Source organism: Mytilus californianus, unplaced genomic scaffold, assembly GCF_021869535.1.
Source record: "Mytilus californianus isolate M0D057914Y unplaced genomic scaffold, xbMytCali1.0.p SCAF_4, whole genome shotgun sequence".
NCBI classification, from domain to species: domain Eukaryota; kingdom Metazoa; phylum Mollusca; class Bivalvia; order Mytilida; family Mytilidae; genus Mytilus; species Mytilus californianus.
Window position 1 is genome coordinate 29,090,417 of NW_026262690.1, and position 27,031 is coordinate 29,117,447.

The following is a 27,031-nucleotide window of genomic DNA, read 5'->3' on the forward strand; positions in this document are numbered from 1 at the left end:
GGCATGGTTTACAATTTACAACAGATTTACTTTTAGATTATAAAATATAAACTATTCAACGATGTTTGCTATGACTGATTAACCCATCCGCTTCTGTTATGAGTAACTATATAAAATATGTTAGCAGCCTTCAATTCACCAGTCAATTCTATTGACGAAGGAAGGACTGTGATTATTAATGAGAAATCTAAATATCAACACACATATTACATCATGTTAATGTAGGTTACCAGACTCCCCTTTTTAAACTAAAAACTAAATAACTGAGGATTGAACTCTTTTCGAATAAATACTGTTATAAATAAGAATCCGGCATAATAGGTTTTTCATGTTAATATGTATGTCTGACAATTTTTAAAGCTTATGGCATCTCACAAATACACCATCATTGTTAAGCTGTTTTTTCTTTTCCCCTTTAGTGTCAGCATTCAACAAATCACTGTGGATACTAGACCTACAATGTAGCTTACAAATAGCACCAAACACATATTGATCTACTTTCCGAGTCATGTGCAGTCTTTTCTTTGCTTGTTGGAGTTAGTGCATAGTCATCCTGTTGGTAGCAGGACTATGCAGGTTTGTTTTGCATGTTTTACTTTTACGACATACAGTGCAAATAGCAAAAATGGGTCTTGTGAGCATATAAAACTGATTCAACCGCACTCCATTTTGTGCCTGTGCCAAGTAAGGGTATCCGAACAATGTGTTATTCGTTGGTTGTTGTTCTTTTAGGTTTGTACGTTTATTTCGGTTGTTAACGGTTGGTGTGGTCTAGCTGGTGTACTGTCAGATCGTTTTGATAATTTTTCTTTATATTTTACTATAATATTGTAAATATGTAACGATACACACATACACAATATATGTGAAATAAAACAACCTATACACTTCTAACGCACAAAATGAAAATAAAAGTAATTTATTCATATACAAAAGAACGGACTTTATTTTGTTAATACATAATCTTCAAAATCGTTTCAAGTTTTTCTTTTGAAAAGTACTTTATTTGAACGTGTTTATTTTATTCAAACGTAAATGCTTTTACAGATAATATTTTAACCGATAGGAATATTGTTTGTTTACTCGATAAAATATGGATGCTACTCGATAAAATATGGATACTACTCGATAAAAACTGGATGGTACTCGAAAACAATCTAAACTATTCCCGAATAATCCCAGACAGAAGTGTATAGATTGTCAAGTAATGCCCCGCTTGTACATTTCTGTGTGAAGCACATAAAATAATAAACAATTCGGAAACAAACAAAGCAATAAATTAAATAGGGTTAAAGTTTAGTAAACGCGCATCTATATCACTCACAATAACGGTCGGTAACTCTGTCGCCACAGATTGGCTGGTAAATGGTCGACAAGTTTTGGCAATTATTTATGTACAATTTATCTCTTCACTAGGTCAAATATCAATAAAAATTTTGTGAACTGAAATTGGAAAAAATGAAAAAAAGAGAGATTTCAAAATGTCCAAAATCATTTGCATTAAGTTTAGGATTAAATGATTAACTGACAAATTTCATGCAAAGAAAACTAAAAAAAATCGACTGATTTATTATTGAAATGTTTATAAAACAATGAAAAAATGTAAAAACACGAAGAACTGTCTTTTTAGCTTGAAATGATAATATCTAATTGCTATAGAAATAAACATGGTGAAAATATGCAATCTTCAGACATAAACCATTTAAATATTGAAAACAACAAAGGAGAAGGTACTATAAGGCCACTTTTTGTCCCACTCTATTCAGAAATAAAAAAAGATATATGAATCAACAAAAAACAGGTTTTAAATGTTCACTGGACATTATACTATCAATCCTCAGTATATATATTTTTATAGTTTGTCTAACATGTAAACATTAGGGCTTCAAACTCCTTGCATTTTATTCAAATCTACATCAACTGCCAAAATAGCCTCATTTTGAGATCTGGTCATTAATATTCAGATATAAGCAACAGCTTTATCCACAACGATATTTTGCTACAAGATGAATAAATTTTCATTAAAATCCTAGCACTAAAAAAATGTTTAATACCAAGTTTTTACTTAAAATTTGACACTGGGGATCAATTTGGAATAACATGTTGTATCCATATATCAATTTTTGTTGCAATTGATTTGAACAAGATGTAAATTTTATATTTTCTACAAAAAAGTACATTTTTACAGCAAATTTGACACTAGGAGTCAATTTGGAGTAGTAAAATATATATAGAAAATCAATTTTCATTGCAATCGTGGCACCAAAAAATAATGTTTTACAAAATTTTACAATTGTTAATAAAAAAACTCGCACAAAAATTGTGCACAACTTTATTTACCTACTACTAATACTTCTGGAGTTTTTGCGTTTACAAATTGTTTACGTACGGACGGACGACCGTACAAAGAGAACACGTCAAGGTTACAGCATTCATGATGATAGATAGATTAAAGCTAACAGAAAAGGATTCATGTCATAGTCCTTATCAAGATCAAGGAAATTACAATTGTGGTTCACGAATAGATCACGATTCAAAATTGAGGCTTTTATGGTCAACCACTCATGACCAGAAACATTATGTTGATAAAAATTGGTTCTGTCAAATTCTATACTGTAAAATTACAGCTAAATTTGAATGAATTTTATTTTTCAAATTAGGCGATAACATTTTATTACTCACATTTTTCTGGATGTTGGGAACTTGAATATAAAGTTTATAAGCGCAATATCATAAATATTTGAATGAGCTCAAGAAAGTTATGTAAGAATCTAATTTATGGACTTGAAGAGCAACGTTCGGTTCTCTTTTATATAAATACACAAGCACCTTAAATAAAAAAAACACATCCTTTTCTGGAGCTATAAGACCAAGAAGGACCTAAAGATAATAGTCAAATCCATCTAAGTTCAACTTGCCTATTAAAGATGAAACCTTAGTTTCTTAATCATTTCGAAATGTATAATCAGGCAATTTTAGAGAGGTTTGATATAAATTACGAGAAACGATGTACTGACTTCTGAGGAGATGATACACTCGGAAACCAATAGTCCACCAGCAGCGATACATGTATCTCAAATTTATAGCTATTCTAAAGATGTAGTATAATTGCGAATGGAACAAATATCCACCAGAGTCCGTATGACGTAGAAGTTAGCGACTTTTAATCAAAATTGACACAACTCACACTAACACTCACACGACAACAAGTATTCATTTTTTGTTTACTAAAAGAGACTTGGTGTTTAACCAAATATTTTAAGTTTCAAAGGAAAAGGGTAGTTCATGCATATTTTTAAAGTCATAGATATAGATTTTTCTTCAGATGTTCTTACTGTGATGTTTAAATAATTGACAGTTAATTCTTAATAACAGAACAGTAAATATTTAAGTTACACATTCTCACAAATTCTGTCACATACAAAAGTCAATCTATTGAATGATCAGTTCCATCCTGTTTGGATGCAATTCTATATGTTGTATCTGATATTATGTACCTGATAACATAATGTTTATGTATAAGGTGTAGCTTCTGATATCTAAGGGGCGTCAGCTCCGAAGATATAAGACGATTACATCTGATTTACATACAAATAAATAAATAAATAAATATTTTATCTTTTCTCTTGTTCTAAAAAGAGCAATTAGTTTTGATAAAACAGGAAAGTGTCATTATCTCAAATTTTCAAGATGCAGTAACACTTACAGAAATTATGTTGTAGTTATAGATTTGGAATGACATTCTAATTGCGTCAAATGTTTTGTCATCAAATTGATACCTTATCACTGCTTTTCTATGGCAAGATGAATTGCTGTACTATCTTGTTTTTTTTTTCTGGTTTAATTGTCAAAATCTGAACTTTTTGCCGATAAATGATAGCATTTCTATGTAAATAAAAATAAGGAGATGTGGTATGATTGCCTATGAGACAACAATCCATCAGAGTTCGAATGAAGTGGATGTAAGACTTTATAGGCAACCGTACGGTCTTCAACATGGTGAAAAACCCATATCGTATAGTCGGCTCTAAAAGGCCCCGACATGAAAGATATCAAAAAATTAAAAAGAGAAAAAATCAACGGCCCTATTTATACAAAAACAACTTACGAAAGACGAAGAAGAACATGAACCAACGACAACCACTGAAATACAGGCTCCTGACTTGGGACATGCTCATAAAGAATGTAGCAGGGTTAAACATGTTTGAGAGCGCTCAACCCTCCCCTAACCTGGGACAGTGGTGTAACAGTTCATAATGAGAATAAACTGTAAAAATCAGTAGCAATTCTGTTAATTCTAAAGAACGAAACGAGACAAAAAAAAAAAACAAAAACAAAAAACAGCTAACATAAAAACAATAGAAACAAGGTACCGAAATAAGCTAGTTCAAGGACAATTACAACTAATGAATTAATTATGTTCTCCCAGACTAAAGAAAGGAGATTATTTTTCAAAAACGTTCATGCAGTTTCATAATAAATAGGATTCGTATTGACAAGTACTGCCAAATTCTTTGCAAGTTACACCAGTAGTATCATTTGACATGAAAGCTGGAGATCAAACATACATAAGATTTGAAAGATGGAAAAAGACATGCATGTATTAACTGACTGCTTCAGGAATAAACGATGAAGCAAGACACGAGTATTATTTCTTCATTTAGCTGGGTATGATGTGCAAGAAAAGTGTTGACACTTTAGAAAACATCGGTGAAGATATTGAAACCGCCATGACGAAGCTAGATGAATATCTTAAACCAAAAAACATGTCCTGTTTGAAAAGCTTATGTTAAAAAGGCAACACAAGAAGGAAAGACTATAGACGTATCTGTGAATCGTCTAGAATAATTAACTGAAACACGTGAATACGAAACAGATGACAGTATTAGAAATCGAATGTAAATCTTCACACTATAGAATAAGATTTAACCTTTAAAAACATTTGATGGACGTTGCTTGAGCTAATGAAATTATAGGCAGTGAAATTGTAGACAAACGAGCAGTAAGGTTTGAAACTCAGCCACAACATAGAGAAATTGTAATGCAGAGAATAGCCAACTTTTGACAGAAGGAATATCACTACAAACTAGAAGTCCGTAGAATGCTCTAGATGTGGCAATACTGGACATTTCACACGAGATTGTACAATAACAAACATGAGATATGTCACAAATGTCGGAATAGAGAACATTTAAAAAAATGTGCAAAGTTACGCAAGCCAAATGCAAACCGAACACAAATAAAGAGAAATGAAGGGTTCACACAGTCGACGAAAGGGATTCTTCATATGAATGTGCATTTGTAATAGAAAATAAACATGAGATTTGAATAATCAGTGCATTATTTAATGCGATTTATGTGAAATATTGCATTGGTTAAGGTGCAATTTGCAAATTTGTGCATCCAAATGTATAGAAGGACATTAGTGTCACATGTAAAACATAATGTGACAATGCTATATTCATACGGATCAAATAAATTTAGGCGACAGTAGTTTACCGATAGTCAAATCCCTTGAATCGATTAAAAAGAGAAAATCAAAGCTACAAATAATAAAAGAGTTCCAGTGTCCCCCACGTTGCACAATATATTTCTTGATTATTGATATGGACGAACGCCCCGTATTTCAATCCCCCGCCAACGGGTCGCGCGTGGGACAAAACCCGAGAGAATTGCATGTATTCTAAAAGGAGCAAGAACGGGTGCGTCGACAGGGTAAGAGTCACTTGCTATGCATGCATCACCTGCCGTTGAATACTAGTACTCAGTCGTCGTTTTAGTCTATTTTTTGGTGATAAAAGGATACTGTTGTAAGGGAAGGAGACCGCTACAAAATTAGAAATATTACATGTTGGTCCAGAGATTAACGTTACAATTTAAAAGTTTTGCAGAATTGTTTTAATAGATTGGGAAAATTAAAAGACATTTCAACTCAAAATTCATGCGGAGTTCAACCAGTGAGACGTTAACTGTTATGAATAAGACATTTTACTCAAAGGAACGAGAATCGTTGTACCGAATAAACTCAAGAATAAGAATTCTGCGACTAGCGCATGAAGAACACCAAGCGATAGTGAAAAGAAAGATGAGACCGAGGAAAAAGTATGGCCTTAAATCGAAAATTCGGAAGCGAATGTCTTGAAAGATCATTAAACAGACACAATGGAAGATATATGGAGATAATAATTATTATTCATTAAACACCAGCGATATAACAAACCTACGCCACATTTTCAACCAGAACCGTACGTGATTACTGAGAAGAAAGGAAATGTAGTTAATGCTAGAAACACAAATGAAACGTAATTAATCACAATGAAACATAGAAAAAACAGCCAGATCCTAGTGAACCGGACTTTAATGACATGAAGAATATGAAACTGGTTAATCACATGTCGATTCACGACCGAACGATTTGGACGATTATGTTTGCGATTGATATACAACTTAATCGGGTACTTTCCATGTTCATAGTTTAAATGTTTTCGGTAGTTTTAATTTGTTTAACATTTTCACAAAGTTAATCGGTAACTTGATAAACTTTCATTTGAACATAAAGAAGGTATGTAGCGTATAGATAATATTCAATTAATTCCTAATGACTGATAATTAAATATGTAAACTCTATAAAAAAGTATTAACAAAAATACTGAATTCAAATGAAAATTCAAAAAGGGGAAAGTCCATAAAAACTGATAAAATCAAACGTTAGACTGTATCAACAAACGGAACAAATGGACATAGGCTCAGTATGCGCCTCCAAATGAGGAACACAACTATAATTCTAATGCAATTATTTTGTATCAATGGTTCTGATTGGATGACAGTAAGCGTCAAATTCTCTATCTCCTTGTATGTAACTAAGGAAGCCGACATTTTGAATTGCGGGATGTATTGACATGTAATTTCTACAGTAATAAGCAAAAACTCACATGTTGCACCTAGAAATCTTCTTTTTATCAAATTTTATTACATTCTGAATCGGTCAAGAAACCAGAAAACGCCCGGTGTTAACGTTTGACGCCGGAAGCATACCTATGACGTCACTTAGTTTAGGGGCCAAAGAAGATAACATCTTTTCGCGGAATTCTTTTTTAATGAAAATTTAACACTGAAATAATGATTGAAATTGAATTATGTACTTGTTTTGCATTAGAATAGAGATAACTGTATTGTATTTGAAGCTTTGCGGACGTCCATCGGTAGTTTTACTGTCGCAAATACCCGTTTACCTGTCTCCGCTACGCGTCGCCAGGTAAACTAAATTTGCGACAGTAAAACTACCGATGGACGTCCGCAAAGCTTCAAATACAATACAGTTATCTCTTAAATAGAAATAAAAAATCTGTATGGAATGATGTTGGACATGATGCTATTTTAAGTATTAGTAATTGACTGAGCTTAACCATTTGTGTTTCAAAGAGAAGACAGTACAAAAAAGATGCAAAAACTTTGGAGTTATTAAATCTTTGTAATGAACTGAATTTTCAGAATAATTAACTGTGAACTTACTGAAGCGGCATCACATGTGGGTTTTCGGTGTTTCCTAATTTGTGAAAAAATGAATCACACTTCGTACCCCAAAAATGTAAGCATATGTGTGAAAATGTCTCAACTTCGAAAGGAACCAGCAAACATATCTAAGTTTACGATATGGACAGAGGAATTGATGAAAAAGTTTAAAATTGTTGCCTACCTGAAATGAATTGCGCATATTGACCCACATGTAACATATAATCTATTGAATGATAAGATCAAGTATCATTTTGCAGGGTTATAGAAGCCGGGGTAAAACTATGGGCGGCTAAATCAGAAAATTGCCCATCCACAGAATCCCAGAAGGAAGTGGAATGAAAAAAGTAAACCATAAGGTTCTCATTTTTTATGCTTTTGCCCGAACATTTTGGCTCCAAAAATTAATATAAAAAAGTGACTGATTTTATGTACATGATAATATTATGTTTAGTTTAGTAGAAATAAGATTTGAAACAAGTCACATTTTGTGTCATGAGCGCTGACTTTACGATTGCGTAATTTCATCCTTTTAAATCTTAGCTGAGTTATATACCAATCAACATGATCAACAGGTTTATCAAATCGATAGATTTCAAAGATCAAGACAATTAACTGACTACCATTAAAAAGCACGCGGAGACATCTGGCAGAGATTAATCAACTTCCGGAAACTTAATTGGACTAAATTACTGTGTAACTGTACAATGATGAACAGTTCATTTTTATTCATGCATTGAATATAGACATAGTAATTAATTGCATCCCTGCACTCATAATCTAATCTATATATTGGAGCAGGTAGCAGTAAGAGAACATTTCGTGTTACGATACGAGGTATTGAGAGGGACAGTTTTTATTGTATTTATTTGTGTTAATAGAATTCCGATAATTTATCTGTCAAAATGAATATACGTAAATGCTAATGCGTTTAAATAAAACCAGTTTTTATCATGGATCAGATTGATATAACCTGGATGAGTCCTAGCATGTGAATATAATTACATTTTCTCTATAGCAATTGGTTATTTCGAGAAATATAAACGATCTTTAACCCGTCACAGAACAATTGCATTAATAGTAAATTCTGACAATCATATTGCTGCTCTATCTTTGTTTTCATGGACTAAATAGAAAAGCTTATAAATGTAAAAGGATGTCCTTTGATAAAACTATGTGATCACACATCTGTCATGTTAATTTCTTTTTTGAAATGTAAGATTTGTTTTCATTTGTGACATTTCAAGACAGCATTTCGAAAATGGGAAATAAAACACCTGGAAAAACGAAAATAGGAAAGGAAAACTTGAATATGTATTTGACACCAAGACAGCGGTTACTCGTGCAAGCTAATCTTGATGATTTGAAGGATGATCTGTCTGATCTTGGATTGGTAGTTTTTATAAGGTTAGTTTGTATTGATTAATAATTTACCCGCAATATTTAATCTATGCACCCCTTTTTTCTTTGAATGAAATGAAATCTTAAAAGGAATAATGGAATGGTGATATCAGAGATTAATATGAAAAGATTAAAAATAAGTAAACAAACAATGATACATAAATTTGGATGATATTTTGGCTCTCAATAATGACGACGATGTCAGTATGTACACTAAAGAGATTTATCCGGTTGAACTTACTTTAAGCAAAGATTATACTATCAATGAACACTGCACTTTTTCTTTTTGGATCTTGACATCTATATCTCTAACTGGAAGCTTAACACTAAAATTTACGATGAAAGGGATAATTTTTCATTTTCTATTGTTTATTATCCGTTTTTAGATGGTAACATTACCTTAGTACCATCGTTTGATGTTTATATATCTCAACTTAATCGATTCGCTCGTTTATGTTACAACGTATTTGATTTTAAAGAAAGAAATGTCTGTATTACTGAAAAATTCTTACACCAGGGTTTTCGATATCACAAACTTTTACTAAATTCTATCATCGATACAAGGGCATGGATCTTTGCTAAATATAAATCAACGTTGCAGACATCTTATACGTTCAGGTATTTCACATACAATCTTTTATGGCAATATTCTATATACAATTTAAAGCACAAAAATGTCGTCATTTGCCTCAAATGCTAACCAAACCTTAAACAGATTTATTCAAAAGGGATATACAACTGTCAAGTCATTAAAAGTTGCATTTTTGGGAATTTATATTGATTCACTCATAGGGTCCTTGCATCGGAAATAAACATGTTTAACCCCGCCACATTCTGTATGTCCCTATCCCAAGTCAGGAGCCTGTAGTTCAGTGGTTGTTGTTACTTCATGTCTGTCAAATTTGTTTTTCGTAAACCGTTTAATTATAAATTAGACAGTTAGTTTTCCAATTGAATTGTTTCCTATTTTTCATGTCGGGGCCTTTTAAACCCGACTAGACGGTATAGGGTTTTCTCATTGTTGAAGGCAGTACAGTTGCCTATAATTGCTGCATCCACTTCGTTTGAACTTTGGTGGATAGTTGTCTCATTGGCAATCATACCACATCTCCTTTTTTTATTTACATAGAAATGCTATCATTAATCAGCGAAAAGTTCAGATTTTGACAATTAAACCAGGAAAAGACAAGATAGTATAGCGATTCATCTTGCCATAGAGAAGTAGTGATAAGGTATCAATTTGATGACAAAAAATTGACGCAAGTAACATTTCATTCCAAATCCATAATTACAAAAAAAATTATGCAAGTGTTACTGCATCTGGAAAATTTGAGATAATTATAGATTATCGTTGACCATCTCAATGAGATTGATTTGCTCGCTTGAGCCGGTACGGCGAAAGCGAGAAAAGCAATCGAGTTGAGATGACCAATGATAATTTGTTTATCGCTATCTCACCTTTGACGACGTTGTCAATTTCATGTCAATTTTATTAGCAACGGCACGTGCCCCCTTAGTTTCTAGCGATAATTTTATATCACTCGACTCCGCTGAGAAAGGAAATTATCAGTCAGTAAGATCAAAGGAATTTTCGTAAAATAGCGATAATGACACTTTTCCTAATTGCTCTTTATAGAGCAAGAGAAAATATTTATTTATTTGTTTCTATGTCAATCAGATGTAATCGTCTAATATCTTCGGAGCTAACGCCCCTCAGATATGAGAAGCTACACCTAATACATAAACATTATGTTATGAGATACATAATATCAGATACAGAAAAGGCATTGCATGAAAACAGGATGAAATTGATCATTCAATAGATTGTATGTTACAGAATTTGTGAGAATGTGTAACCTAAATATTTACTGTTCTGTCAGTAGGAATTAATTGTGTAATGTTTAAACATCACAGTAAGAACATCTGAAGAAAAATATATATCTATAACTTTAAAAATATGCAATTACTCCCCTTTTCCTTTGAAACTTAAGATATTTGGTTAAACATTGAGTCTCTTTTAGTAAACAAAAAAGGAATACTGGTTGTCGTGTGAGTCTGATTGTGATTTATGTCCACTTTTGATAAAAATTGGCTGACTTGTACGTCATTTGGACTCTGGTGGAGATTTGTTCCATTGGCAATTATGCTACATCTTCTTATTATAGAATAGCTATATATTTGAGATACAGGTGCAATTATTGGTCTATCTCCCTATACAACCAGAATTCGAGATTTCCATTTTGGTCAAATAGCTTTTCAACTGTTTCGGTTCTTATACATCCTCGGAACTGAGTTTTACTGTGCGTTTTGCTGTGATATTTCAATGATTCCACATTGGCTAGAGGTATAGCTGGTGGGTTGAGATCTCATGATCTCATGATCACAAAACATGTTAAACCCCGCCGCATGTTGAGCGTGTCCTAAGTCAGGAACATCTAGCCTTTGTTAGTCTTGTGTGTGTGTGTTTTATTAATTTAGGTTCATTTGCATGCTTCGTCGGAGTTAAGTGAAGCGTCCACTTCGCCGAACTAGTATATTTTATCGTTTTGGGGCCAGCTAAAGCCCGCCTCCGGATGCCGGATTTTCGTTCTGCGTTGAAGACCCATTGATTGTCTTTTGATGTTTTCTGCTCTTTGGTCGGATTGGTGTCTTTTTGACACATTACCCGTTTCCATTTTCTATCATAATACTCAAAACATAGATAATTCTGTCAGATTTAAACTATTTCAGATATTTACATTTCATCTTTTCTCATTTTTTTCAGCAGTATAGTAGATACATTACAGAATTTATGAAATTTACGTTTTCTGTTTATTCAAACTAAATCTGAATTCACAAAAAATACGCTTCGAGTCATTTCTTTAAAGTAACATAGATTAACAACAGTTACCCATTTATACTTAACAGTTGTATTACAAATGTATTACAAATGTAAGCTATTGTAAAAATCTGATAGTCATACTTTTTAAAGAAGCAAGCAGTCATTTAAGATCAAGAAACTAAAACACGTTAGGAAAGTATTTGTGGATTGCTAACATTTATGAAGAAAATATCAAAATCAAAAGTAGGATAATCAGTTGTTCAGTAAATGATAGCAGTTTGTAAGAATTCTTTGACACAAGTGGCGTTGGTTATTACTTAACCTTTATGCTGTAAATAGTAACATTTTAATTCGTTGATTTTTTGTGTTCGGCTTTATACGTTGAAATTCATTTGAAACTTTGAAATAGTGTTAACCTCTGTTCTGGCCTTTGTTATTATATGTTTTGGCTTCAGTTTATATTTGCTTAAATATTTGGAGTAATGAATTTCATATTTCACAATAATTGAAAAGATCATGATACAATTTCTGACATGTAATTTATGACTTTATATATTGTAGTTATAGTTTGAGTTTGAAGATCTTCCAGCAACTGTCAATATGAATAACATAATTATAATATAAATATAAAGAAGATGTAGTATGAGTGCCAATGAGGCAACTCTCCACCCAAGTCACAATGTATAAAAAGTTAACAATTATAGGTCAAAGTACGGCCTTCAACACGGAGCCTTGGCTTACACCGAACAGCAACCTATAAAGGGCCCCAAAATGACTAGTGTAAAACAATTAAAACAGGAAAAACCAACGGTCTAATCTATATAAAAAACGAGAAACGAGAAACACCTATGAACCACACCAACAAACGACAACCACTGAACAATAGGCTTCAGCGGGTTTAAATGTTTTAACAGGCGCCAACCTTCACCCTAACCTGAGACAGTAGTGTAACATTACAACATAAAAAGACGCTCTATAAAATATCAATTGAAATGGCTTAACTCGATCAAAAAGACATTTAAACAAAATCAAGTAAACATACACTGAACGAATAAGTTTGATCAATGACACTATTAATACGTAGGTGCCTATATAACATAGACGTTAAAGGTAGTGTACAAAAGTAGTAGGAACAGTGTCAAAAAGACAACTCTAATCTGGGACAAAATGGCGTTAAATAAAACAAAGTACACAGGTAAATTTAAATATAATAATTTTGTTGTTAGGAGTACGGAAGTAAACATTTTAACAAAATTAATAAATTGGTTGTTCAGATTACGAGTACAGAAGTGAAAATTTATCGTCATACTAAATACTTATCAAAGGTGAGACGAGATATAACACAAAATAATTAAACATTGAATTAGAGAAATGCATTACAAATTGTGTAAACAGGTCAAATTACCACGAAAGTACGATTTGAGAGTACTCGCAGTTACTGAAAGCTAGTTAAAAGCCAAAAACAATTAACAATAAAACTCATGCATCAGACACTAAAAGCCATTAAAACGCATCCCAGGGAGTTAGTTTGTTAACGCCATGGACAGTCAAAGAAGACATGACTTGTGCAATGCCAAAATTAAAGCATCGACAGGCAGTATGATCGTTAAGATTTGAAATGATTATAAATAAATATGTATCATGTTATATATAGATAAAGCAATCTCTAAATAGAAAATAAACGTGGATATGTATTTATATACATCCCAAAAACCATGCGAAAAAAATACAAATTTAGTTATGATTTAATTTATTGATGACAAAATCGATGTTAGTGCCAATGTAAATACAATATTCAAAGATCTTATTACAACATTACTAAGATAAGCTTTACTAATAAGTTTGTTTAAAGGTTCGATGAGTTTACACGGATGACATAGTGATTTCCGCGTACAATATTACCGTAAAATTTAGGATGTGAAATAAGTTTTCTACAGGTACATCCAAATTTACTAATCAAATCTTTGTATCTATGAAAGAAACATACATATTTATTAAATACTTGTTTTATGGGGGTGATTTTTGTTTTGTTTTTATTGTAAACTTATTTTCTGCGTACAATTTACATTCATAATAAATTTATTGTTCGGTCAATTTGCTTTGCTTTTATGAAAGGATGTGTAATTCATTCGACGCAATCTCAACTTCAGATTACTTCTGATATGATAAGAAATATTTAGAAAAAAGCTTGAATTAACAATCTTATTTGCATTGGTGTCAAAAGTGTTTGTTTTTCAGTTCCTTATCATCCTATGAATTGTAAAGTGCAAACATTGTCTTGTTTGCAAATGCTTTATTGGTATGCAGCAGACTAGTCATTTTTAAGGGTTGGTCCTTGTTTTTGTAGATCTTATAATATTAGAAGTATCTAGTACCTGTATGTAGGGATATGTAGTCCTTGGATAAAGGAGTACAGAGAATAGAAACATTATATTACGACTTGTTGACACAGATGTGTTTCTTTTTTTTTCGATGATGTTAGACTGGTTAACAGTGTCGACGGTTTACAAGGTCTATAGATTGACGCGTGGCACAAGCACAATTACAAATTTTTTTTAAGCGTTTATAATTTTAATTAGTGCTGTTTACGGGTTTGTTACGGTAATAGGTCACGAATTCTCAGATAGTTAAAATATGTGCGATACATCATTATTATATCCAAAATTTCATGTACAATTAGGTAAAAAAATCTATTAGTTAAACAACCATTAAGTTTTGATAAAATCGAAATTATTATCAAATGTATCAATTCAAAAATAAGAAGGTTCTAGATTCAGTTAGCTGCAAGAAGTTACTGTGAAAAATCATATTCGACCATGCCAAACTACCAGACGATCGACCATGACAAACTCTTAATCTGTCAACCATTTAAACCTTGTCAATCTGTCTGTCATTTAAAACTGTCAATCTGCCGGCTATTTAAACCATGTTAATATGTCGGCCAATTAAACCCTGTCAATCTGTTGACAATTTAAACCCTATCAATCTATCGGCCATGTTAACCCTGTCGGCCAGTCAAGGTGTAATACCACCAATTCTCTTGAATTTGACAGTTGTAGGAAACTTACCCTGCATTCCATTGCAGAAACAAATTTTTGAGTCATAAACATATATCAAAACATAATTCTTTTTTTTTTTGGTGTTTCTATAAAAATAATTTTGAAACAATAGGTGTAAAACTGGAAAAAAGGGGGTGAAAAGATTGGTTTACTTCTTATGTGCAAAGAAATGTTATGTGAAATTTTCACTGTAGTACTATTACAGTTACAGACATTATGTCAACTCGTCAACATGTCTAACACATGTGCTGAATTAAGAGTTTGTGCACCGTTTGCAGGTATAAAAAGTTTACCCGTATATTTAATCGTCACATCAGAAAATATTTGAAATCGCATGCAAAAATTGATTGTTTTGTCACAAGTTCACTGGGAGAAAAAATAAGGTTAGTAGAAAATATACGTCGTGGAACATTAAATTTCTGTATTAACAGTTTCCAGAGATCCTTGGACTTATCCGTCTTTTAAAAAGATTCAGTGCACCCAGTAGCTAGTAATTCCGGACTAACATTGTTTGCGATATATTTCATATAAACTCACACTTAATAAAATTTAGCTATGTTATGTATATTTCAACAGGAGAAGCAGAAACTCGTTTTTGTTAACGATGTGACAATTTGTAAGGGTTACCCGATTTCTAAAAATTACTTTCAAGCAAATGTTAATTCAAGGAACTACTACATTTCATATTATCATTTGCTGACGTCAATTTGCAATTTTTCAGTAGTGTATTGATTAGGTCGACAATCTATTGTCGAAATATGAATATTAGTAACTGTAGCTAAATATTGATATCAGTAAGTATTAAAAATAGATATTCCGATTCCAAAGGCGGAATTTTGTCTGTATGAAAATACCGTTTGAATAAATAAAAAAGCAAAAATCATCTTTGGTTGTGCTAAATATTCCATAGAACCAAATCTACAGACAAAACAAATGACCGACTTCTTGTTATTTGTCTATTGAGCCATAGGACCAAACCTAAACTCCTGTTAAAACTTTATACCGAACTAAAAAAGGGTTCTTTATACTGACAGCAAACAATTCATATTTATAAGTTGCAAATACTTTATTTCTGACATAAGTATATATATATCATAACAATAACATAACAGTGGCAAATATTTGAGATCACAATTTAGTCAAGCTCAAGACCAATAAAAGCAACTTGCAAATTTATCAATACTAAGTACACCTTTAAGTGAATTTCTAGACGACTATTGCCTATGGTATCTTTAAAAAAGGTTGATCAAAATACTATTTAAATACTCATAAAGAGTATAACACTAACTACTATAATGTTCTTTCGTTTGTTGAGAATAAGAACAGATATGGACAAAAATATTACATGTACTCATGTATCAAAGTACATCTGACCTCACAGAACAAAATATTGGGTATTCATTTATTAAAAGTACATCTAACCTTACCCTTATTATAGTGGGACGTAATTCAAGGAAATATATATAATGGTTCTAAGAACTAGAAGGGGTAGTTTTGCTTAAACAGTGTAATAGCTTCCACTGGCTAAAAACTATTGTCTAAAATTCCAAACTTAATTATTACAAAGTTTACTTATAGGTAATTTAATGATTTATTGAAAGTTTTTAAATAATAGAATTTAGTAAAGACTTTGTTTTAGTTTCCTCTCACTAAAAACGTAAGTCTCATCTTTTTCCAATCTGACCTTTATGTTTAAAAGTGAATCTCTAGTAAAGTCAAACTTATGAAGTATAATTCAATTACATAATTCTTTGTTGAGACTATGTTTTAGTATCCTAAAAAACGATTGTCTCAAAAGTGACCAAAAAAAATGACAAAAATTGGCAAGAAGTACAATTATCTGTTTTACTAACAATGTTCCTTTTTGTGACTATCCAATGTTTAATATTTAACTAACAAATATGATATCTTGTATTGTTATACTAATTGATTGACTAAAAATGTTTTGGTCTTTTGATCAAAAATATGGTAAATTTGTACTAGTTTCCTTCACTAGTAATGTGCATTTTTCTGTTTAGCTCATTGTCGGAAAACCTTATTAAAACCCTTAACTATCGCAAAAGACTTTGCCTTAAATTTACTGGATCATTCTTTACCAGTGACATAAATACTATAAGTTTTGTCAAAATGGTTTGATTATGTATATCGAATCTTGTCGTGAAAAGAACTAAAAATTGTTCAAGTACATGAAAACTCCAGACAGTGATTCAACAAAAAGTTTTATCAACGTACGAAATTTCTCAACAAGAAAAATATTTATACGTAGTTTCAATGGTTTATGTATTTGTAGCTAAATTTAAACCATTATTATAAACAATGTAAAATGTTCATAATATTTCTAGTTTTCTCAAGTTCTCCGTAAATTTGGGTAGAATATTTGCGTAAATCGTTTTTAAAACAATTATGTGCACTTTAAAATGTTAAAACCCTTACAAAAAGTAAAGTAAATCTATCATTCTTGAAACGCCAACCGTTATTGTAAATGGTTGACAGATATTATACAAATATCAATTATAAAGTCAAAGTAATAAAACTGTTTTGAAGTACCATGTAAACTTGGCATATTTGATAACCCACTATTTGAAACAAATTGTGTCTCATTTTCTCTTGTTAAGTCCGAAAAATTGGAATTAACACTATATAAGGGAGCTCTTGGGGACCCTCCCCCTTTATTATTTAAAAACATAGGAAGTGGTAATTGTCTGTGTCTTAAATTCATATTTAATATACCAGACTGAATTAATACTTAATTTCAGTTACCCGTAATGTTAAAATATTTTTAGAAAAATACACTTTGTGTTTCAGTAACTTTTAGCGTTCAATTATTTTATATGGAATTATACACCTTAAGTTTCAATAACTCTTGGTGTTCAATCGTTTATATGGTTCAATCGTTTATATGGAAAAATACACCTTGAGTTTCAATAACTCTTAGTGTTCAATCGTTTATATGGAAAAATACACCTTGAATTTCAATAACTCTTAGTGTTCAATCGTTTATATGGAAAAATACACCTTGAATTTCAATAACTTTTAGTGTTCAATCGTTTATATGGAAAAATACACCTTGAATTTCAATAACTCTTAGTGTTCAATCGTTTATATGGAATTATACACCTTGAGTTTCAATAACTCTTAGTGTTCAATCGTTTATATGGAAAAATACACCTTGAATTTCAATAACTCTTGGTGTTCAATAACTTATATGGAAAAATACACCTTGAATTTCAATAACTCTTGGTGTTCAATAACTTATATGGAAAAATACACCTTGAATTTCAATAACTCTTGGTGTTCAATAATTTATATGGAAAAATACACCTTGAATTTCAATAACTCTTGGTGTTCAATAACTTATATGGAAAAATACACCTTGAGTTTCAATAACTCTTAGTGTTCAATCGTTTATATGGAAAAATACACCTTGAGTTTCAATAACTCTTGGTGTTCAATAATTTATATGGAATTATACACCTTGAGTTTCAATAACTCTTAGTGTTCAATCGTTTATATGGAAAATTCACCTTGAATTTCAATAACTCTTGGTGTTCAATAACTTATATGGAAAAATACACCTTGAATTTCAATAACTCTTGGTGTTAATAATTAATATGGAAAATACACCTTGAATTTCAATAACTTTTGGTGTTCAATAATTTATATGGAAAAATACACCTTGAATTTCAATAACTCTTGGTGTTCAATAACTTATATGGAAAAATACACCTTGAATTTCAATAACTCTTAGTGTTAATAATTAATATGGAAAATACACCTTGAATTTCAATAACTCTTGGTGTTAATAATTAATATGGAAAATACACCTTGAATTTCAATAACTCTTGGTGTTCAATAATTTATATGGAAAAATACACCTTGAATTTCTATAACTCTTGGTGTTCAATAATTTATATGGAAAAATACACCTTGAATTTCAATAACTCTTGGTGTTCAATAATTTAAATGGAAAAATACACCTTGAATTTCAATAACTCTTGGTGTTCAATAATTTATATGGAAAAATACACCTTGAATTTCTATAACTCTTGGTGTTCAATAATTTATATGGAAAAATACACCTTGAATTTCAATAACTCTTGGTGTTCAATAATTTATATGGAAAAATACACCTTGAATTTCAATAACTCTTGGTGTTCAATAATTTAAATGGAAAAATACACCTTGAATTTCAATAACTCTTGGTGTTCAATAATTTAAATGGAAAAATACACCTTGAATTTCAATAACTTTTGGTGTTCAATAATATTATATGTAAACCACACTTTGAGTTTCAATATAACCTGATTTGTATGCTGGTTTTTTTATGTATTACTTTTTTCCTTTCTTTTTTTTTAAATGTTGTTTTTACCGCTGCCACCAATTGAAACGCCAACCGTTATTGTAAATGGTTGACAGATATTATACAAATATCAGTTATAAAGTCAAAGTAATAAAACTGTTTTGAAGTCCAAACTTTGGATAATCAAGGAATAAGATTTGTTTTAATAAATAAAAGCAGCTTTATTAAAAGCTAATAGTATTAATAATAGTTATTAATAAATTACAATATATGTGAATAGAATTGCAGTGTGTGCCAAAATACCTGAATAAATAAATCTGGGTCACTGTCTAAAAATCAGCTGTTCGCCAGCGGCTATAATTTGAAACTTACTATCTTTCTGAAAACGTTTGTAAGACGACGTCACTCAATACACGCTAAAAATAGTACATGTGTACACAAATGTGAAAGTAAACCAACGTGGCCTTCTAGTTGACAAGTAGGATTTGGGATAATTCTAACTTTATAAAAGGATAAATATGGATTAAATAGGATGCATTAAGGTAGATAGGGTGTCTTCCTCCATCTTGGATTTTGAAATACCAGAAAACAATCGGTCTAGATCTTTAATAAAATGTGCAAATTTTGAGAGTAGTAGGTAATTCATGTGTAGGAATTTTCATTTCAATATAGAAAATGACATGTTTTATCATATTTATGGTTGTATTTTAAAAAAAAAAACAATACTTTTGTTTGATTCAATTTTTCAAACTTTGCCACATAAGGGGAGGCAACTCAAATGTAAGGGCATATAATTCAGATAAAGTAACGTTACAATAGAATGTGTTAGGAATTTACCTATTTTATTATGTAGCAAGAAAACGGGTCCCGTGACCCAATTTTTTCTTGTTCTTATCTGAAAGCATAATATTAGAGCTATCTTCTCGTATTTTATCTCAAAATTCTATGGTGTAGTTTTCGTTTTATGGCTGAAAATTAGGTTTTCCATGCATAATCTATACAAAATCTGTCAATTTTGCACAACCTGTTGCGTGAAAATAAGCCCCGTGACCCATTCTTTTTATTGATTTTTTTTAAAAAGCATGATATAAACTACATTTTGGCAAATTATTAAAAAATTCTATGGATTATAATTTAGACACCCCATCTACCTTAATAACGTCTGAATAAGGTAATTATGTTGTAACTATAAAAGATCATTCCGCATAACAAGCAAGTGTGCAAAAGTGAAAACAAGTATGACCCACTTTCGCGGAAAATATACGCCGGCTAAAAATGTTACTGTAAATAATCGTGGCGCAACAATTCTTACTTTCTGAAGAATATCCCCTTATTAATTTTTTAACGTCTTTGGCCAGAATGACGTCAAACTCGGTTTTTGGGGTTTTATACTTGTACTTAAAATTAGTGCAAGTTTTGTGCAGTTTTTGTGCGATTTTCAACCGCGCAACTGCAAGATTGAGCAGTAAACCAATGGAAATCATTTGCGGTATTTCTCACTTCGGCCGTTGTGAAATGTTTATATTTGTTAAATAATTATACAAAATCACGCTCAAATAGCTTTATATTTGCTTAAATGTTTGTTCCGTAAATAGAATATAATAATTAAAATTCTTTACGATAAGCTAAAAATAATCGTGACCTTCCGTAACTGTTCGACCAATGAAAACGCTTCAGTCCCGTTAACTGAAGATGGCGCTGAATGTAGGCCAGGTGCTTGTCTGTCAACGAATTTCGTCAAGTTATGTAGTCTAACAAAATGTTCTGACATAAAACTTGTAATTCCCTATACCAAAATCACTTGAGGAAGCTGTATAGATAAGTAAGTTCACATGACACAATCAAAAAAATGTACATACGAGTAAAAACAACACTCGGTTCAATGAAGGTAAATAAATACGGGGATCGTCTCATGACAGTAAATAACAAGTATAATTCCAAAACTCCCCATAGTAAACAGTAGATGTAATCCCATACTAAAATGACTGCATTATAGTTTATTGTGCCAGTTCTTAGTTATTTAAAGCTGAATAAGAATCATAAAAATAATCCTGAAAAAGGAACGCACTGATTCTATCTTTTATATCTCCTAGTAGAATGAAATTTAGAAATTAACAGCATACAAAAATATAAACATTTCAGTTTTTAAGAAAAGTTAGTTTTATAAGTACAATTGATAAATTGGTACCCGCCACATTATCCCCCTTTTAGAATTTGTGTCCCTACAAATTGGTAATGATAGTCAAAAGATAAAGAGTTGTGGCAGCAACTTTCCATCAACTACAAACAAAAATGATGTAAGTACTATATATACCATGATTTCACCTCAACACACTTTTTAAGCAAATTATTTCATTAAAACCTCAAAGAAAAAAAAATGCAATTTATATTACAATGGTAAATAATTATACAAGTAAAACTTTCTCTCTATGTTAAGATGATAAATTTCCCACAAACATCATTTAATACCTGACTTAAACTTTAAAAAAAAAAAAAATTTCTATATTACTATATCCTAAATTGATTCTATTAAATACCTAAGTATATCAATAATCATTATACATGTAAAAGACACAAAGAAAGGAAATAAATAACATAAGTTACAAGATATCTGCTTTTCACACAGTTCAGTTTTTTCTGAAATAGCGCGGCATGGGTGTAATGCTTCTTCTTTGGGCTGGTCGGTATGGCGAATAGCGGTTTCTGTTTGTATGACGGGTTGTTGAAGTATTTATACGACTGATGTCTTGGTTTTGGCCTTGGACAACAGACCGTTATCCGGTAACTTGACTTGTCAACCGTGATATTTCATAATGCATAGTTTCCATTTTTGTTGTTAAGTTATTGGTAAATTTGGTAAATTGTTCTGTTAATTTATCCAGCAAGACCTTATGGGAACACGCACTCGACGACGACGATGATGATGAGGATGATGACTTGGATTTCGAAACTGGGTTGCATGTGGGAACAATATTCCACTCTTCCGACGGATGCGTGGTCGAAGTTGTGTTGTTCTGTTCAAACACGAATTCATCCGGCTGTAGTTCTTCTTCCAGCTCCTTTTCTCTTTCAATTACTCTTCTCACGGGTGAAGAAAGTGGTGTAACTTCTGGCTCTTGTTCTTCCACCACTTCAACCTGATGTTCCACCACTTCAACCTGATGTTCCACCACTTCTACCTGATGTTCCACCACTTCTACCTGATGTTCCACCACTTCAACCTGATGTTCCACCACTTCTACCTGATGTTCCACCACTTCTACCTGATGTTCCACCACTTCAACCTGATGTTCCACCACTTCTACCTGATGTTCCACCACTTCTACCTGATGTTCCACCACTTCTACCTGATGTTCCACCACTTCTACCTGATGTTCCACCACTTCTACCTGATGTTCCACCACTTCTACCTGATGTTCCACCACTTCAACCTGATGTTCCATCACTTCAACCTGATGTTCCACCACTTCAACCTGATGTTCCACCACTTCTACCTGATGTTCCACCACTTCAACCTGATGTTCCACCACTTCAACCTGATGTTCCACCACTTCAACCTGATGTTCCACCACTTCAACCTGATGTTCCACCACTTCTACCTGATGTTCCACCACTTCAACCTGATGTTCCACCACTTCCACCAACAGGGATTCTACTGGAGACATCTTTTCCAGGTCCAAACATATTACCGAACGATATGGCAAAGGACTCCTCTTAATATAGGCTTTGTCTCCCTGATATTGTCCCCTCCGTATCATTTCCTCTTTTTGGAGTTGATGTGGTCGGAAATGTTGACCATGTTTTAGTATGTCACTTTCCTTGCCACATCTGAAAAGGCATAGGGTGCAGTAATACGGCACCACTTCCAATGGGATATGCAATTTCCAGATGTGGCCTTCGACACGGTGTTTCTGACCAACGTACCCATCTTGGTCGATACATTTTAAGCAGCGATACAATCTCCTAATTTACTTGCTATTCAAATTGTCAGACATTCTGTAATATAAAGAATTAACATAAAGTATGTTGCCAGTAGCATTGCACTTTATGAATAAGGTGGACCAAAACATATAAGGTTCCAAACTTGAGGTTCCTTCTGTTAAGGTTGAGGTTTTGCCTACATTGATAATTTATTTATTTTATATATGCTATATTTGTGTATTTCTTTGTTAAAAGTCGGCACGGCACGGTATTTTTCTTTCATTTGATACCACGTGACTTTACAAAAAAAATGTACTAAATCTTGCCACTGTTTGTCATTTTCACTTAAATTCTTAATACGCCCTATTTATGTTATGGCTTGAGAGATAATGCATTTTCTGTTTTATGACAGCAACTCAACAACACAAAACAAAATCTTAAATGGCAAGTATCCTACTGTTTATTTTTACAAAGGCCGGTATTAACACACTAATTCAAACAATGTGTACATAATTATTAAAAAAAAACTAAAAGGACCTAGTTATGTTCCCAAATTTTTGTTTAGAGCAATATTATTCGGAAACTATAATATCTTTGGCTATAAGAAAATATTGATGAGTCCAAAGGAATCAAAAACTAAAAAATCAGCCTAATAAAAAAAAAATCCAATTCAATCCTACATTTAATTAAGGATTAACTTGGGTAAAATCTTGAGCTTGACTATTTCTTATCACATTAAAATTTTATGTACAACTTCATCAGTTTATATACATTTTAAAGAAAATTCTGAATACAAACAGAATTTAATCACATGTAATAACAAATACACCATGTTAATACTTGATAAATACAAGTATATATGCATATAGCTTATGTCCTATCTACATGCATATAATTTAATTTCATTTATTCTGAGTTTCGACTTGTTTAATCCATTTTGGGGTGCTAGTCCCGTTATATGGCTTTAGCTTGTTATGGTTGACCACTTTTTTGGTTCCGTTTGCATCTATCTGTATTTGGTAGTTTAGGTCATTGTATCTTTTTACTATCAGACATGGACCCAAAAATAGTGGTTGTAACTTGAAACAACTTCCTTCTCTCCTTGTTTCATTTAGGTACCACACTTTGTCAAACTTTTGGTATTGGAAAAGGTTGGCTTTGACATCGTAGTGATCTTTTCTTTTTCTTAGGTTAACTTCCAAATGTTTTCGGGCTACATGATGTGCTTTCTGTAATCTTTCTCGTACTTTAAGTGCATGGGTTCCCCAAGTTGCCTCTTCAGTTTCTGAAACAAATTCTGTTCCTTCTCTCGTTAGTTCATATGGAAAACGAATTTCTCTGCCTAACAACATTACATTGGGAGTTAAACTAGTCGTATCATGTGGACAAGCTCTATATGCACTATCAAGGCATCCAAGATTTAGATCCCAGTTCGTCTGCTCTCCTCTTAAATGTGATTTTATCATGGAAACCAAAGTTCTGTTAAAGCGTTCAACTTGACCATTGTACTTTGGATTACGGGGACTTGTCCTTGTCTTGCGTATATCTAAAATACTACACAATTCTTGGAAAATTTCGCTTTCATAATTCCGACCATGATCAGAATGTATGGCCAAAGGGAAACCAAAACGACAAATTACATCATTCAAGATAATATTTGCGCATGTCGTAGCTGTTTGGTCAGGAACTGGAAACACTTCAACATTTAGTAAAGTAAACCGTAACTGTTAAGATATACCGATTATTCCTGGGAGAAAGCGGCAACGGCCCAAGGAGATCAGTAGCAAGTCTGTCGAGGGGTCCTCCAACTGGCATTTTTCCCAACGGAGTCCTTAATAATTTTTGAGGAGGTTTGTTGGCCCCACAGATGTCACATTGACTAATCCAGATTTGTATGTCTTCTTTCATCTCGTACCAGTAATATCGTTGAGCTAATTTTTCCTTTGTTTTGTATTTGCCTAGATGTTCTGACAAAATTGAGTTGTGCATATTATTTAGTACTTCCTTTTTCATCTTGTCTGGAACCAAAAATTGAGTGTAGTTGTTTAAACAGCAGACCATCTTTCTTTACAACTGATTCCCATAGGTGCCAGTAGTGTCTGGTAGCAGCACTATACTTTTCTACTTCTTTGGAATTAGGTCGAGTGTCGCATTCCTTCCACTGTAAGAGAGGTCCGATATCTGGGTCATCTTCCTGTAATTTTAATAATTCCTCTTTTGAGTATCCACTACTCCATGTTGTCCATATATTATCATCTGAAGTCTGTTTTCTTGTTTTTACTGCGCAAATCTGTACAGGTTCTCCACCATCTTGGTTTTTAGTTTGATCTTCATTATTTTCCTCATGGATTTCTGGCGGGAGCAATCTTGCACTCTGCATTTCTATGGCACGATTTCGACACTTCTTACAGGGACCACATTTTAAGTACTCCAAATTGTCTACATCTGCACACTCACAATCTTTCGGATTATAACATCTAAACAAGGCATCAGCATTCCCATGTTTACTACCGGGGCGATATTCAATGGAGAAATCAAAATTGGATAAAATTTCTAACCATCTAGCTGTTCGACCTTTAGGCTCTTTCATTCTAAAAAGCCATATTAATGTCTGGTGATCAGTGCGTACACAGAATTTGCGTCCTAGAAGATACTGCCTGTAGTATTCAATGAAGTAACGTACTACTAAAAGCTCTTTGTCGGTTATACAGTAGTTGCACTCTGCCTTATTAAGTACGACTACCATAGGCTATAACTTTCAATGTGCCATCCTGTATCTGACTTAACACTGCTCCAATAGGTGTGTCACAGGCATCTGTATCCAGATAGTATTCACCTTCATCTCTTGGGAAAGCCATGATATCTGTACTAGTGAAGGCTTGTTTTAGTTTCTCAAAGGCAATTTGGCATTTCTCTGTCCACTCAAAATACTTAGATTTCTTGGTCAAGTCAGTTAAGGGCTTTACCATGGCTGATAAGTCCTTAATAAAACGTCTGTAGTAGCTACCCATGCCTAAAAGTTGTCGCACTTCAGTGACGGTTTTTGGTACAGGCCAAGATAAATTTTTTGCAGTATTGTCGGGATTTGGACGGATTCCTTTGTCTGATATCACATGACCTAGAAAGGTGACCTCTGACTTCAGGAGTTCACATTTCTCTGGTTTTAATTTCAACCCAGATTCCAAAATTCTGTTTAAAACTGTATCAAGCCTTGACATGTGTTCTTCGAAACCGTTACTAAATACAATGATGTCGTCTAGATAAATTAGATAAATTTGCCATTGAAGGCCATGGAGAACAAGTTCCATCAATCGTTGACAGGTAGCTGGACCATTGCAGACTCCAAATGTCATCGTCTTGAACTCGTACAGACTATATTTGGTAACGAAGGCTGTCTTGGAAATATCATCTTTCGTCATTGGAATTTGGTGATATCCACTGGTCAAATCGAAGGTCGACATTAAAGTGGAGCCACCTACAGCATATAGACAGTCTTGTATTCTCGGAATTGGGAACGAGTCCAGCCGAGTGAGGGAATTTAAAGAGCGATAATCACAGCATGGGCGAATCTTCCCATTTTTCTTGACCACTAGCTGTAATGGACTTCCCCATGGTGAATTTGACTTTTGTATGATCCCTTGGTCTAACATTTGTGTTATGGCCTTCCTCTCGTCATTGGCAAATGCAAGTGGTACTCTTCGTTGTGGTTGTTTAACTGGCCTGGCTTCACCGGTGTCAATTGTATGTTCCACTAGGTGTGTCAGCCCTAGGTCTGTATCATTGACTGAAAATGCTGCCGAATATTTTTGCCAAAGACTAACAATAGCCTCCTGCTCAGCTACCGAGCGGTTGTTTGCGGCATCATCATACAAAGAACGTAAATGTGTTGGCACGACACCACTTTTCCCTCCGTCAGCTGTTCCTTTCTTTGCTAGACTCCTAATTATTCCCTCATTTGTCTGCCATCTGACGGGTTGGAAACCTGTTAATTTTATTCGTCGGACCGAGTTAAAGTTC

General features: G+C 32.8%; 1 protein-coding gene across 1 annotated transcript in view; it reads left to right on the forward strand.

Moving 5' to 3' along the window:
* Positions 1-8,298: 8,298 nt before the first annotated feature.
* The window catches only part of LOC127698197 (cytoglobin-1-like), a 47,292-nt gene continuing 28,559 nt past the window's right edge, over positions 8,299-27,031 (forward strand). Inside the window, exon 1 of the mRNA XM_052201552.1 lies at positions 8,299-8,919. Coding sequence (XP_052057512.1) covers positions 8,774-8,919 — 146 coding nt within the window. The 5' untranslated portion in view covers positions 8,299-8,773. The remainder of the gene's footprint in view (positions 8,920-27,031) is intronic.